This window comes from Squalius cephalus, assembly GCF_949319135.1.
Source record: "Squalius cephalus genome assembly, chromosome: 20".
NCBI classification, from domain to species: Eukaryota; Metazoa; Chordata; class Actinopteri; order Cypriniformes; family Leuciscidae; genus Squalius; species Squalius cephalus.
This window is the reverse complement of record NC_137141.1, coordinates 17,811,829-17,827,753: the sequence shown is the minus strand read 5'-3', so window position 1 is coordinate 17,827,753 and position 15,925 is coordinate 17,811,829. Positions and strand designations below refer to the sequence as shown.

Sequence of the window (15,925 nt, the reverse complement as noted above, 5' to 3'; positions counted from 1 at the left end):
TAAATCGTGCAGCCCTACTTTTCAGAAAAAAAAAATATTTTGTATCATTGTCTTGTGAACTAGTCATTCAGCTTTTGATCAATAGTGATTGGCATGTTAAATCCCACACCTGGTGGGCCACCTGTGTGTGTGTGTGTTTCTTTGGAGGGTGTGGTTGTCAGGTAGGGGAGGGGGGCCCATGAGCTTCAGTGCACAGGGGCCCCTGGGGGTACTAATCCAGCCTTGATTAGGTATCATTAAGCAGTAATTAACAATATCCTCTTCCTGTCCAATCTGGGTTAATGTCGGTCAGATTGTTCATTGTTGATGAATTTACTTTTTCTTTTTTAATATATTTTAACTCTATATTACTCCATGCAGTTTTCAGTATCATGATCCTTCAGAAACCATTCTAATATGATGATTTTCTCAAGAAACATTTCTTATTATCAGTAAGAAATCAATGTTGAAAAAAACCTATTATCAATGTTGAGTTGCTTATCATATTAGTGTAATGCATAGATTATTTGATAAATTCAAAAGAACAGCATTTATTTCAAATAGAAATATTTTCATTCTAATTGTCTTTACTGTCACTTTTGATCAATTTAATGCATTCTTGCTGAATTAAAATATGAATTTCTTTTAAAAAACTGATCCCAATCTTTTGAACAGTAGTGTTCATATAATTCTGCATCGTAGATGAGTGAATTGGTCTTACTTTGATCAAGAACTCATTCCATATATATATCTGATATAGCTCAATGTCTGTCAGTGATCGATCACTTCCAAATCACTGTCTGACTCTTGAGATTGAGGCTACAATTTTACCTTTAATTTCATTGTCTGCCAACTTGAGGGACAGAGACTTCTGCAGTTTGCAGCTGAACAAGTCATTCAAGTCAAGATCACCACGAGTTTATGTTGAGATCATGAGAAAAATACATTGTGATCTCAAGAAAACAATCTTTTTGGAACTGATGGAGAAGTTTAGAAGAAGGGGTTTAATTTGAGACATGCAATGAGAGAGATGTTCAAATTCAGACTGAGATTAATATTAATCTGAGATTGAGAATGTAAATGGGGCTTAATATCAAACGAGGGCTCTGTAAAGGTGGAATATCAGATTTTTACTGAAAGGTTTAATTTTGGATTGTAAGAATGATTTAATATCAGATTGTGACTGCGTTCAAACTGACTTGGAAGAAAATATGGATAACAAAAGACAAGACGTTAAGATGATTAAAAACCTCAGAAAGAGGATATGATAGTGAATGTGTGTGTGCATTACAGGTGAAAAGAGGTAAGAAATGAAAGTGTGTGTGTGTGATTAATTGCTATCTGAGCAACAATAAGGATTCACTGGAGACAGACTGTCTCCTACTGGAGCAGTGGAATTATGCTGTCCATCACTACCCCTCCATCCTTCCCCTCTCCTCTTCCATCACTCCATCACTCTCATGCTATTACCGTACTCATCCGTCCGTCCCCTGCTGGCACCTCCTTCTCTTTCCTTCCTTCTTCATCTCCTCTCCACTGGAGCCCTTCCTGATTGTTTTCCTCTCCTCTGTTCTTTTTTGTTTTCTGTCTGTTTCTTTTTTCATTTTCAGGGCTCTGAGTGGTCTGGATAAAGAGGCAGACCTGGTGCACATCGAGGCGCGAACTGACAGTGGACGTTAGTCTCTTTCTTTTCTTTCGTTTCCCTATTTTGCCCCTCACAATATTTTCTTCCTTTCTCCTGCTTTCTCAGTTTCTCTCTTCCTCCCTTCCTTGCTCTCTCTCCCTGTCTTTCTTACTTTCCCCAGCCTCCTATGCTTTTTTTTTTTTTTGCTGTGTCGCAGTGAAAAATGAACAGATGAATTGTGGACAACAGTAAATTCAATAGTAAATGGTTCTGGCTTCGTTCTGGCAGACTCTTGTGCTTATGTTTTATCCTTTTGGGACAGTGTTGTGCATTAAGCTATATTGATATGAGCCTGACACAACACAACAGGCCCTAAGCTACGGACAGTTTAACAACAACAATACATTTAAATGTGTTATGAGTGATGCCGTGGTTATACCAAACTAAATTTGAAGCACAGGCAAATGGAGAAGGTGCCAAAAACTTCTTTAGTTTTCAGACAGGGTCATTCCGTGTCAAATCAGCCAAATTTTGGAAACTTCTCCTGCAATGAATCATTTTCAGTGATTGAAAACCAAATATGGTTAATTTTTCTTAAGAACAAATAATGTTGACCTAGAAATGTATATTTTTTCCTTCTATCAAAGAACATGACAATTTTAACTATTTCAGAGCCAAAAAATCACTGAAATGGTCAAGATGAGGCACATTCATTTTCTCTCAATAGTTTATTCAGCTTAAGGGAAATTTGGAAGAAGGGTTTTTATTTATTTTATCTGATTCTGGAGCTACCAAGAGCTAATAGACCTGGGGAAAGCAACCACACTGCCATAAGAGACATGAAACTTAGGTCTATTTACTCTGGGTACCTCCAGAAAAGTTGTCCAGAATCTAAAATGATATTGAGATATTTTTATTTCTTCTTCAGTTACAGACACATACATTTTTGAACATTCTCCATTGGCATATAATGCAACGAAGAACAGAATTTACTAATTGACCTACCAATATAACAATGCTGCTATCTTTCTAAAGTCATTTACTCGCCTCTGTAATTTGGCTTTAAATTTGAGGTGAAAAATTTGATCACTATTTATGCTAGTCTTTCTTCAGATTTGCTTCTTTTTTTTTTTTTTTTTACAAAAACCTCTGGTTGAGTTGACACAAAATAACCCAGTAGTAATCAAGCTCTGTTCTGCAGAAATATTTAATGGGCCAATTTATCTGTTCATGCCTTGACAATAGGCCGTCATGTGGAATTATTGGCTTTTCAATTCATAAGTTGCAAATTTAATTCATTTGGCCACACCACACCCCACAGGAAGCTGAATTGGAATGACAGGAAAAGGAATTTAGTGAATTGCAATTGTAATGCATTCTAGGAACTGAAGTCGTCTTCCACTGTAATTTATTGACATCTGATGATATAATGAAGTCTGTATGCCTATAAACTTTTAAACTTCAAGGCTTTTAAACTTTCAAATGGCTTCCTTGCATTTAAATTTGAATTGGAACTATGCATCCTATTTTCTACTTAAATTCAAATTCAAGTGTCTGAACACTGTCTGAAATACTGGTTGCATTTTTGCCAAGAAGTTAAATTCCACATGTGAAACATGGAATCTTTAGTTGCTCACATAATTTATAGTTGTGTAACCTCAATCTTTATTACAAACCAAGGAGTTTTCTAATTTATTGAACTAGAAAAGTTGCAATGCATTGATGAGAAATACAGCACAATTAACAGAGACTTTGTTGGTTTAGATCTGGGGTGCAAAGCTCAATTCCTGGAGGACCACAGTCCCACAGAGTTTAGTTCCAACCCTGCTCAAGCACAAATACCTGTATTTTTCAAATAAGCCTGAAGGACTTGATGAGTTTGATCAGGTGCATTTATTTAGGGCTGAAGCTAAACTGTCAAGGGCTGTGAGTTTTGCACCGCTGGTTTAAATTAAACTTTACACATTTGAGATGTTGTCATTTTTACATCATGCTACTGACAGTTAAATGAATGGTTCAACAAAAAATCAAATTCTGTAATTATTTACTTTCTTTCTTCCATGAAACATGAAATAAGAAATGTTCCAGAATATACTCACAAAATCTTGTCAAAACAGGCACTGTCAAGCCACCTTAAAAGTAGTCCAAATAATTTGTGCAAAGCTTTTCATAAGAAACAAACCAAAACTGCTATACAACATGAACTGTATTTATTTTTTTATGTAAGTACATAGAAGTTAAAGACACCTAATATAAAGTGTGACCTGTAAGTGATTAACTCGCAATGTTGAGGGTTTTTGTTCAGTGATACATAATCAGAAAAAAAGATAATAATCCTAATCTGTTGTTTCTGTATGGGCCTCTTTTTTCCCTTCTCTCTTTGCTCTCTCCTTTGTTTCTCTGTAGTTTTACTCCCACCCCCTCTTTTTCTCCCTTCTGAGTGAGGATGGATCGCTAGTAGAGAGACTGATAATGGAGAGCACTGATTAATTTGGCTAGACATAGAGATGTGTGGGAAGTTTGTGTGTAGGTTCTAGATTGTGTTTGTTGTGTGGGTGTGTGTGTGCCAGCGAGAGTGAGAGATATTGATCATCTGTTTTTTATTTGGTGTAGATCAAGGCGTTCTTGTGCACAAGCGTATCCTGTGTTGATAAATCTGTGTGTGTCTCACAGAAATGCAGTATATTACCTGCCGAGCACAAAAGTGTTCAGAGGAGAGTAGGCAGTATCCATTCAGTGGCCGAATTGACACCAACTCCCTCGTAGTGCAGGACCAATACATCTTCTTACAGGTACAGAAGTGTGTGCGTTTCATAAAGTCCGTAAGTGTATGTGATTTAGACTGGTGTGGAAGATACCAAAAGTGTGTGTGTGTCTGTGTGTGTGTCATCTCTGTGTGACTCTTTTTATAGCTCTCTTTTTATCTCTGTCAGTGACGTGTAAGTGAGTTATAACCACTAAAACCAGCCTCTCCATCTTTAACATCGGTCCAGGGGAGGACAGGACAGGTTTTTGAGTGAGAATCCCAAACCTGGACTCTCCTCTGTCAATACAAGTGACTTTCTTTTGACTTTTGTTGCTTGAAGCTGTTGGATTTCAGTTGACAGAGAATAATGAGGATATTGATTCGAAAAGCACAGGAACAAGAGACTGGCCGACACCCCACACCTCTCGCAGGAAAAACACAGTGTAGCACCATCCTCACCCTGTAAAAGTGGACACGCACACACATACACACGCACTGCCTCATTCTTTGAACATCTAAGCTATATTGACACTGGATCAATCGAAGCATTAGACCCTAATGCAATGTTTACAACCTAAAAGAACTATCTACTTGATAAGAGTGTATAAAACATGTACGTCTGTGTCCACCAACATTCAGTAAATGCACTTTAAAAGTTTGTCCAAAACAATTGTTCAGTCAGAACCACTTGTCCTAAAAATACACAAGGCAAAAATACATAAGACAAAAATTGTAGTCAACATTTTTATTGCACGTTTAGCTATTTTTTAAAACATTTGGCGGTATGGCTCTGTTCTAAATTCCCCGTACTTTTCATGAGCCCCGTGAAAGCTGAGACGGGGAACAGCAGCTGCTTCTGGGTACATTTTTTGTTTTAAAATGTAACTGGGAACAAATTTTAATTTGGGAGTTCAGCAAAAATCTCCATTGAGAACAGAGCATGCATCAATGGCAACAGAATGACATTGATTAAGTTAAACACAAGTTAAAGGAGGAGCTGGGGAGGACGTGGGTTGCCACGCAGCATGCAGTGAAAGAAGCCAAGCAAGCAGACTGAGCTTCATTTAAGTAAGGCGCCTTGTTTGAGCGTTGCCAATAGAGTGCCTAGAATTTGAATCAGCTGATATGGGCGTTTTTTTCTTTTTTTCTTTTTTCAGTCGGCTAATGACAGCTGATAACCGAGCTTGACTATATAGCCTGCTTGAACTAACGCGGTGCTTGATTTTGTTACCAAATTGCTTTTTTAAAATGTTGTGAAGACTAAAAGACCTAGATAATGCAATTGTCTCAACTTCGTCCAACAATTTGACTACAATTAACGTTGTGTGTTTGCCTTAAAAGAAAGCTATGTATTTAATCCTTCAAATATGCAATTATGCATTGTCAAAAAATCAACAATGCTGTAGCTTTATTATAAGTGTGCATGTAAAAGAACCCCACAAGGATACGCAGGAAAAACAATTTTCACTCAGAAATTGCTAGTATATTTCTCAAATAATTACAATGAAATGGCAAGTAACACTTTGAATGTGAAATTTTGAAGATAAAAGATGTACTCCAATAATCTTCGTTTTGAAACCTGAAGTAACCTGTGACAAAGATATGCTTAAAAACATAATAAAACTAAAACATTTCAAAAAGTAAAAAGGATTGCGTGAGATAGTGTTGTCACAATACTGGCATTTCTAACTTTGATACAACAGCTTGAATAATATCGATGTTACATTTTCGATACTACAGGAAAACATTCCTACAAAATTAAGGGGAATTTAAGGGCATAATAATAATTATACAATTATTATATTTCTAAAACAAAAATGTATTACTATTGTAATTTTGTAAACTGCACTGTAAAATAAAAATATATATTATTATATATATTTTAATTATTTTACTTATACTTTACAATACGTTTGTCATAATTTTTCACCCTCTAGCATTCATAAGCAGAAAACCGCTGTTTCTGTGACAACGTGTTGCTCACAGCAAATGGCACTGACAGGATCATGAGCAATGGAAAGTCACTTCTATGATAGACAAGCAAGCATGAGTTCTGACTGGTGTAAAATGCTGATCTCTGTTGTAAGTCCTTGTAAATGCTGTCTGTGACTTGTTTGTGTGTATCAGCTAACCACAGCAGGAAGAACTACATACTTTGTGTCCTATCAGCGAGGGCCCTTTAGGACCATACAGCTTCCTAAATACTGTCTACCCAAAGTAAGACATATGACACAGCACTAGCTGTCACAAAAAGTTGTCAGATGAAATGTATGTGGCTCTAACAGCTGTTCTCCATGCAGGACATGCATATTGTCAGTACAGATGAGGGGCAAGTGTTGGCAGCAGTTCAGGAATGGAACGAAAATGACACCTACAGTCTGTACATCTCTGACACACCTGGAGTCTACTTCACCCGCTCGCTCCCAAACCTCCGTACCTCCCGCGGTCTTGCAGGAAACCTAATTGTGGATGTCTACAAGGTCAGTGAATATGTAGCCTGATGGTGCTTGCTAATTAAGAAATTTACCATCTTGAATGTTCACAAATACATATTCCCCCAGTTTCACAGACAAGGTTTAAACCTAGTCCCAGATTAAAATGCATGTTTGAACTGTTTTAACTGTAAGCAACTGACATTTCTTAAAATATATCAGTGCCATTGTTTTGTCGCACACCAGTAATGTTTTGTTCTATGGCATGTTTATAAAAGCTACGTAAATGTCCTAATTGAACTAAGGCCTAATCCTGGGTTAATCTATGCCCTGTGTATGAAACCAGGCCATTGTATGCAATTAGAAAAACTTTTGCAATTACCATGGCTTTCTCCAGGAATTTTTCTAAAGTAGAACAGGGAACTGTGTAATGCAGCACAAAACAACAATGTTTGAAGTTACGACATTAAACACTATAAATACAAAGAAAGAAGAAAATCTGATAATGAGAGCAACTGAAAACATCCAGAAACTGTAGTGTAAGCAAAAATGCAAAGAGAAAGGAGGGTTATCTGTAATAATGTAGAACCTGATATCCTTTCGCTCTCCTCTTTTGGCTTCTAGCCAAAGAACACCAACTAATATATGTAAATGTAAATAATAATAATAATAATTATTATATATATATATATTTTATTATATTTTATTCATATTATATTGAACACGGAAAATGGAAATGGAAATCTAAGTAGTTCCGATTATTTTTCCTGTCCTACAGGTGGCAGGTGTTAGAGGGCTGATCATAGCCAATAAAAAAGAAGACATGCAGATGAAAACATATATTACCTACAGCAAAGGCCAGACATGGAGATTACTACAGCCTCCGGCTAAAGACACTACAGGACATGACATCAACTGCAACCTGGTGAGACTACTAACTGCTGGACTAAATTTATGCAGGTATACGTTTCCATGAAGACGTTGCCAAAAAAGGGGACATAAATCACCAAAATAAAAGTATGTCAAATACTATTTAACATAAAACAGCCATTAATAATGCTGATCCTGGTACAGTGTCACAACCACTGCAGCCACAGCCACTCCCACTTTTATTAAAAGAAGATACACCCACTATATACATTGCATTATACTCAGACACACCTACTTGACTGTGGTCAGACGAAAACAAGACATTAGTGTTGATGCACGTTTCACGTTTGATGCATTTTTACAGTGGAGCCCTGTAAAGAGGATCTCTTTTAGTCTCACAGTGAGATGAGGGTGGCCACCAGTTACCAAACTATAGCTCTGAAGTCAGTGCTTTCTGATGGTTTGATTAAGACACACTACCTTCTCTGTATCTTTGTAATGACTTTCACTGATGTTTTACACTGTTCTGGAAGATTGGTGATTTCAATTAAGACATACATTGAACAACTGGAGTTGATTTATCAGCAGATCTCAGAAAGTCTTAATTACTCTTTTTTTTCTGCTGCACCAAAAGACAGTGGGTTCTGTGTTTGCACATGTGTTGTCATTCTTTAGAAACACAAGATGAAACAATTTTTTTTCCAGTCCTTGTGCTTTGGGTATTTTGGGACTTATTACCAACTTTAAACAACCAAGAAGAATTCAGAACAAGAATTCAGAAGCTTGTACACACAGCCAACTTGTGAGAACAATAGTTTGCTGCTTACTTGCATATGCAAATAGTTTTGAATCACTAGGGGGTTGATTGCATTTGTTTTACTGCATTTTTGACACTGTATTGATGCTGAATTCTAATTGGCGTAATTACATCATGATTTTTTGAAGCTCTAATATCAAATATTTGATTTTGTTAGTTTCCGCAAGAACTGGGTCACACTAATTGTAAGGGATACTAAAAATATGGACAGAAGCCGCGGAGATCCGAAACAGATTAATTTGCACGGCTTTTGAAAGCTGATGCTACAGTCGGTTGATGCAGGGGAGATTATGTAGATAAATGTAAATGTATTGAGATATAATTTAATACTGTGTAATGTTCTAATTTTCAGCCGTCGTGCTCACTGCACCTTCACCTGCAGATGTCTGAAAACCCCTACACACCTGACACTATCTCCACCAAACACTCCGCTCCAGGGATTATAGTGGCCACAGGTGTGTGTGTAACTGTGCCACTTCCTCTATTGTTTTTTATGCTTGTGGCATCTTGAGTACGGTCCCCCAAGTGTTTCTGATAAATTCGAGTGAAGAAGGCATATAAATGTGCGTGCTTTTAAATGCAGATGTAGTTTAAGTGGCCACATCGTAGATTCCAAGTTGTTACATCTTTCTGTTTTGCAGCTGCAGAGTTTGGCATGATTGGAACAAAAATTCATTTCACGCTGTTCTTTTGCTTGTCAGATTCATTATAAAGTTATCTTCAAAACTCAGGCCTAAATAGCTTCCTGCATGAGTATAGATAGATGCACGCTCAAAAAGTTAGCCATGCAGATCACGCAGAAAATATGACCGGTGTCTTCCACATTCATAATTGCCTGTCATGTCCGACAGCTGTTCCGCAATCACTTTCCCATGCTCAGAGTTTATAAATATGGTTTTTTTTTTTTTTTTTTTTGTCAATGCCAGCAGCTTTACCAAATGTTTTTCATCAGGCGTCATGAAGATTGTGGTCTGTCAGGGCACTCATACCCAACTGGCATTAACCCCACCAGACAATGTGCATGAGGAATTCTCCAGGACATCATAGATTATTTATTTAATATTATACTGCTGTGCAAAGGTAAAATGTATCTACACAATTGAGCTAACCTAAATGACTTAAATCAGGTCTCGTTGGCCATGGGGTTTTCAAGCTGGTGTCCAAGGACCCCCATGGGGACGGCAAAGGGGGCTCAAAATATTTGGCGAAAAAGAGATTTAAAAATGTGTTGAGGTACTTAAGAAACTAATGAAATATATAATGCATCACAAAAATTGTGTTTATCTCAGAAATGCTGTAAACAAAAATACATACATTTGCATGAGTACAGTGACAATATAGAAGCAAATTATTTAATTTTGGAAACAATTGATTTTTTGTCTTTACAGTGTCACACAATATAATGTGGGCAACGTCATATTTGGGTATTTGGCATCAAGGAATTAAAAAACCTCTGTCTTAGACAACGAACTGTCTTGTGACTGACAAATTTGGATCATCTATGCTCAGTTTCTGATCAAATGTGAGAAAATGTATGAATTAAAATTCAACAGTTTTGCCTTTGTAGTGCAGTATAGAGCTTTATGTTCTTTGCTTGTGTTTGCATAATTACCCAAATACGCGGATTATCACAGACCTCTTTTTCAGTGTCAGTTTTTTTTTTTTACCTGTTGGAATCCTATTATATTCTATTATGTGAAAAAGAATAAAATCTCCTCCTCCAGCATATGTATGGTTAATAATAATACATCTGTCAGAGTTACAGCAGTACTTTTCCTCTCAGGAAACATTGGGCCCGAGCTTTCCTTCTCTAATACAGGAATGTTCATCTCCTCTGATGCCGGCAACACATGGAGACAGGTAAACCGCTCACCTGCTCAGAGTTGTTGACTGTATTGTAGTCTTAAGATAAAAGCATCTGGTCTCTGATCACCAGTCAAATTAACTGAAACACAAAGAGACAGGAAGCTGAATTACCTTGCAGGTTTTTGACTCTGTAAACACTGTCTTTAGATCTTTGAAGAGGAGCACAGTGTCTGGTTTTTGGACCACGGAGGGGCTTTATTAGCTGTTACACAATCTGCTGTACCTACACGCCATTTATGGTAAGATAGAATGCATACAAACACACAGATTAATAAAAGCACCGCCTTCACAAATTATATGTATGTTATACAGAACACTAGAGAGATTATGCATTTTTGAGTTCATTGCAGTTCATCTCTATCTTTTTGGATATTTTTTATTCAGACTAAGTTTTTGAAGTTCCCTCATGCTTAAACGTCAGCTTTTATACGGGGACTGGTAGATATAAACAGCAGGCGATAGGTCTTATCATATCAAACATTTGGAATCCTTTCAGCGTAAAGTGCCTGTCAAGGCTTTGTAGTGCAGGTGGTTGTGTTTGCCAAGGCTTTTATGCTCATGTTGTGGAGGGTTATGGTTTGAAGTAGAGGTGGGATTCGGTGGGCTTCCGTTCACATGTTATTCCTGCCACGTCACACACGCGTGGCTTTGATGTACTAAGCTCTGAAACGTTGTCAGGATCAATTAGGCTGCGGAAGATAATTTGTATCCTCCTGTGGGATGCTGATGTTAGAACAGTAGTCTGATGTGTGTGCGGGTGTTCAGCCATCAACTTGGGTGACTTTGACCCATATCTACAGCAACAGAAACACCACACCAGAAAATCTTTCCTTTCTACATTACAAGATGCCATAATGAAGAGACTGTTACCTCTGTTGAACAGTAAAATACAGAGAACAGTTAGCTTTTAAAAGCATTGTGAAGTGAAGATATGCACATCGTTCAACAGTTCTGAAAGAAGTCTCTTATGCTCACCCGGGCTGCATTTGTTTGATCCAAAATACAGTAAAAACAGCAATCTTATGAAATATTATTTGATTTTTAAATAACTTTTCTATTTTAAATATATTTACTATTATATCATTAATTCATGTGATGGCCTTCTAATCCTTAAATCATTCTAATATGCTGATTTGGTGCTCAATGTTGAAAACATTTGTGTAGCTTAATATTTCTGTGGAAACTGTGATACAAATTTCCAGAATTCTTTGATGAATATAAAGTTAAAAAGAACAGAATTTATTTGAAATGGAAATCTTCACATATAAATATATTTACTGTCACTTTTGATCAATTTGATGTGTCCTTGCTGAATAAAAGTATTATTTTCATTAAAATAAATCTGACTCCAAAATTTTGAATGATGGAGTGTATAAACAATAGATGTTGTTAACTATTAAAAGCATGAATGCAGAAATGCACTTTCTGCAGACTCGGCAATGCCAGGTAGTTGCAGTTTGTTATTGAAAGTATATAACCAAATTACTCCTAAATTAACTTGATCTAAACAAAGATCCCCAAGAACACAAATAGCGCATAACTAATGTGTAATGTTTAAACATTCAACGCTCAGAAAATAGGACAAACAGGAGGGCTCTAAACACACAAGAATAAATGTCATTGACACAATCAGGGACTTTAAAGTACAATATATTCATAGAAAGAACAAGATCTGAAAACAAAACACACTGAAGAGGCACTTACACAGAGCAAAATAATAAATGTAATGCAAAGGACAGAAGGAAAGCAGAATAAGGAGATGCAACAGAACAATGAAATGCAAAATGGACTGAATGTGTAATGAGACATAATATACATTATACATGACTAATAATGATTAGAGTGTAATGTAAACACAAGTGGGGTATGGTGAATAATTTTGTCTTGATATTTTTCAATGAGCATATATTAGATTTGATTTTAATGTAATTATGCAGATGCAGCCCACATTAAATGTTAATGCAGCGACTCCGCAATTACTTGTTTTTGTGGATCTGCTAAATATTCTCAGATGGCTGAACAAATGCATCTTCTATTTTTATGTCTTTGTCAAATGTGCACTGTACATTATATTAATCAGAATATGAACCTAATGTGCTTTGTCAGTTAAATGAAAAAAGATTTGTGTATGTGTGTCTAGGATTAGTTTGGATGAAGGCCGGCAGTGGGACAAACTCAGCTTTTCATCTACACCTCTATTTGTTGACGGGGTTTTGATGACTCCAGAGACTGAGAATCGCATCATTACGTAAGAATCATTTTACCTCATCTTCTCAGACAAACGTATCTAAATAGTCCAGGAGGTGTCAGTAATGAACCCTCACTTGATTGCGATCATTATTATCAGATTAAATCTTTTCTTTTGCAGGTCTGGACTAGTATCCTGCACACTTACTTGTACTGACAGCAATGTAGTTTTACTGACACTTCCTATTAGTCCTTTACAGATTTGCCATAGCAAAATGTGTCCTTTTGGTCCCTTAGCAACTGTAAAGAATGTAAAAGTAAACAGATCCTGTTGTACTTAAGCACCTCTGTCCTCGTAGATTCTTCGGGCACTTTAGTTACCACTCCGACTGGCAGCTGATAAAGATTGACTACAGCTCCCTGTTTGGGCGGAAATGCACAGACGGAGACTTTCAGACATGGCACCTCCATAACAAGGTTGTCACCTCACATTTATCAGCAAGCCTTGCTGTTCGGTCTCTCAACATTCAACATTAGTTTCTTTTGGCACTGAATTTGCTAGTAATTAGACTATTTTCATATCTGGGGTTTCATGCCCAAGCAGAATGGAAATTAATGGTCGTAATGGATTTGCAACAGATCTAGCCAGTAGCCACCACCATAATGTTGGTGACATGTTGTCCATCAGCTTTGACTCTCACTTGTGTTTTTACCGAGTCAGCCTAAATTGCATGTCAAATCTGTTTTCTGGAAAGCACAATACACTTTTTAAAATTCATACAAACTAGCTAAGCAGAAGGAGTGTAACATCTAATGTAACTGGAAAACTGCGAGCCTATTTTGGAGGAAATCATGTGAATAAGTGACATATTTATGTGCATTTAAGGGCGAGGTGTGTGTGATGGGAGAGAGACAGGTGTATATGAAGAGGAAGCCTGGCACACGCTGCACTCTGGGTCGGGAGTATTCTCGAGTCGTTTCAGCTGAGCCCTGCATCTGCACCCTCTATGACTTTGAGTGGTGAGTCACAGGCATGCATACGTGCACACACGCGGAAATGCAGAGCAGCTGCTTTTCCAATGGAGGAAATGAGTGACAGTAACTCTTGCGGATCAAAGGACTCAGTGTTGCATGCAGAGAACAAAAGCTGCAGGGATCCAACCAATTATACAGATTAATTAAGTGGTATTTGAATGTAAAAAAACAAGGTTTTTCTCTTCATCTGTCCTTCGTCAAACGTCTGCTCAGTCCAGCTTATGATAATGCTGCAGTCGCTACATTAAATTAGTTTGCTCTTGAGGCGGCAAGGTAAAAGCCTGGTTTTACATCGGTCTTTCATAATCATATCGCAATACTGATGGATATGTCTTTACAAGCCCACCATGATGCACATGGAGAGACACTCCTGCGCTGATCATAACGACGACATAAATCTCTCTTGTACCGCACACAGGCTCCATTAGAGTCGTCTGCTCTTAGGCAAATTACACATACGAATGAGAGGCGCGCAAAATTAGCATAATGTCAAATGATTAATTATCTCCAAATGAATAAGTAATGAATATTTAAATGGATGATAAATGTGGCAGTGATCTGATTAGCCTGAAGGAGCTGGTGTTACTGAGTTTAGCCCTGATCCGCAGCAGCAGTTTAAATGTTGTAAACCCGCAACTCAAGTCTAAGACTTTCGTTCATGTTCGGATCACAAACTTTTTTGATGAAATCTGAGCGATTCCTGTCTCTAAGCAACTACAAACTACAAAAACGCTTCAAAAAGTTCATAAAGAGATCTTAAAACTAATCCATATTAATTAAGCGGTTTAGACCAAATTTTCTGAAGAGACACGATCACTTTATATGATGAACCGATTGAATTTAGGCTTTCTATTCCCATATTCTACACTACATTTACTATAATAACTTCAATTAAATACCAAAATAGGGTTGACAGTCTGATTCCAAGTCAGTGTTGTTATTGGTATCTAAAACTTTTGAAAATAGTTTTCGAATTGAAATATAGCTGAAATAAAATAAAATATAACTATTAGATGAAAAACTTAAATAACAGTTGAAGTTTGTGTTGTGTTGAATTACAAAAAATACTAAAATTAAAAATAAAGCCAAAATAGAAATATTAAATAATGAATACAAATGGCAAAATCAAAAATATAAAAAAATAAAAGCTAATTCAAAATATGATTAAATACTACAATAGTATATAATTCATACTAAAAACTATGCTGTTCCGAGTGCAATTTAGTGATTTAAACTGCTGCGGTATAAACAGATAAATCAGATAAAAAAAAATATATTTTTTTAAGCTTTCATATAGACAACACGAATAATACAGTGAAAATTTTAAAATAGGTTTTTAGTGAATCCTATGGTGCATGAGAGAGACCTTGAAAAATCTTTATTTTGCAGTGTATGTAAAGTACATTCTGTATAGTATATATTCAAGCCACTTCTCTCTATAGACTGCTGTGGCCTTATAGAGAGGAGCTTAACCAAACTGAATAATTTATGTGTTTTTATGATTTCCTTGCAGTGATTATGGGTTTGAGAGACAGGCCAGTGGAAAATGTGCACCTGCATTCTGGTATGATGTCAATTTACCAGCACACACCTGCAGCCACGGACAGCGTTTCCGCAACAGCACAGGGTAACACACACACACACAGATACACAGAGATACACAGGCACACACACACATTGCAGCATGATTCATAGATGCAAAATGAATCTCTTTGTGACATCTTCTGTTTAGCTTATGAAGTAATACCAGTCCTGCCCTAGATTACCATATATAGCCTGCATAAGATTGAGTAAAACTTTTTTTGTTTGTGTATCAACTACATGTCCCTTTTTGTGTTTCTGCTGGTAACAGAGATGTTTTCTAAAGTATTTGTGCATGGCGGTGCAGGTACAGGAGAGTGCTGTTGAATAACTGTAGAGAAGGTCTGAAGGATACACTGAGTCCTAGGATGCAACAGTGTAAACCCATAGCACCAAGTGGCCTACAACTGAGCACCATCAACTCTCAGCTCACTGCTGTACTGGGAACAAACATCACCTTCAGAGTAGCTTTGCAAAATGTGAGTTAGCAGCTGCACACACAAAGTAATTCATTTAGTACGGTGTTGTGCTTTGCATTAATGGTTCTCAAACATTTTTACGTGAGAGACCACTTCAAGAGTAAAACCAAAACCTTAAATCTCATAAAGGAGTCTCATTCATCAGTCTTGTCTTGAGCCACCATTCCACAATTTGCTAGACTGCTGTTTTGTTATTTTTTCAATTAAATGAACTATTAACTAATTAACTAATTTTGTTTTTAAAGAAACTAATACTTTTAATTAGCAAGGATGAATTAAATGTACCAAAAGTGATTGTAAAGACATTTA

The 15,925-nt window shown here is 36.8% G+C and overlaps 1 protein-coding gene across 1 annotated transcript in view; it reads left to right on the top strand.

The window, feature by feature from the left end:
- Window positions 1-15,925, top strand: part of sorcs3b (sortilin related VPS10 domain containing receptor 3b) — a 54,603-nt gene that overhangs the window by 29,250 nt on the left and 9,428 nt on the right. Inside the window, exons 6-18 of the mRNA XM_079852639.1 lie at window positions 1,590-1,654; window positions 4,277-4,395; window positions 6,477-6,566; window positions 6,650-6,829; window positions 7,560-7,706; window positions 8,821-8,923; window positions 10,252-10,328; window positions 10,482-10,573; window positions 12,475-12,582; window positions 12,881-12,998; window positions 13,408-13,541; window positions 15,070-15,183; window positions 15,445-15,616. Of these exons, the coding sequence (XP_079708765.1) occupies window positions 1,590-1,654; window positions 4,277-4,395; window positions 6,477-6,566; window positions 6,650-6,829; window positions 7,560-7,706; window positions 8,821-8,923; window positions 10,252-10,328; window positions 10,482-10,573; window positions 12,475-12,582; window positions 12,881-12,998; window positions 13,408-13,541; window positions 15,070-15,183; window positions 15,445-15,616 (1,519 nt within the window). The remainder of the gene's footprint in view (window positions 1-1,589; window positions 1,655-4,276; window positions 4,396-6,476; window positions 6,567-6,649; window positions 6,830-7,559; window positions 7,707-8,820; window positions 8,924-10,251; window positions 10,329-10,481; window positions 10,574-12,474; window positions 12,583-12,880; window positions 12,999-13,407; window positions 13,542-15,069; window positions 15,184-15,444; window positions 15,617-15,925) is intronic.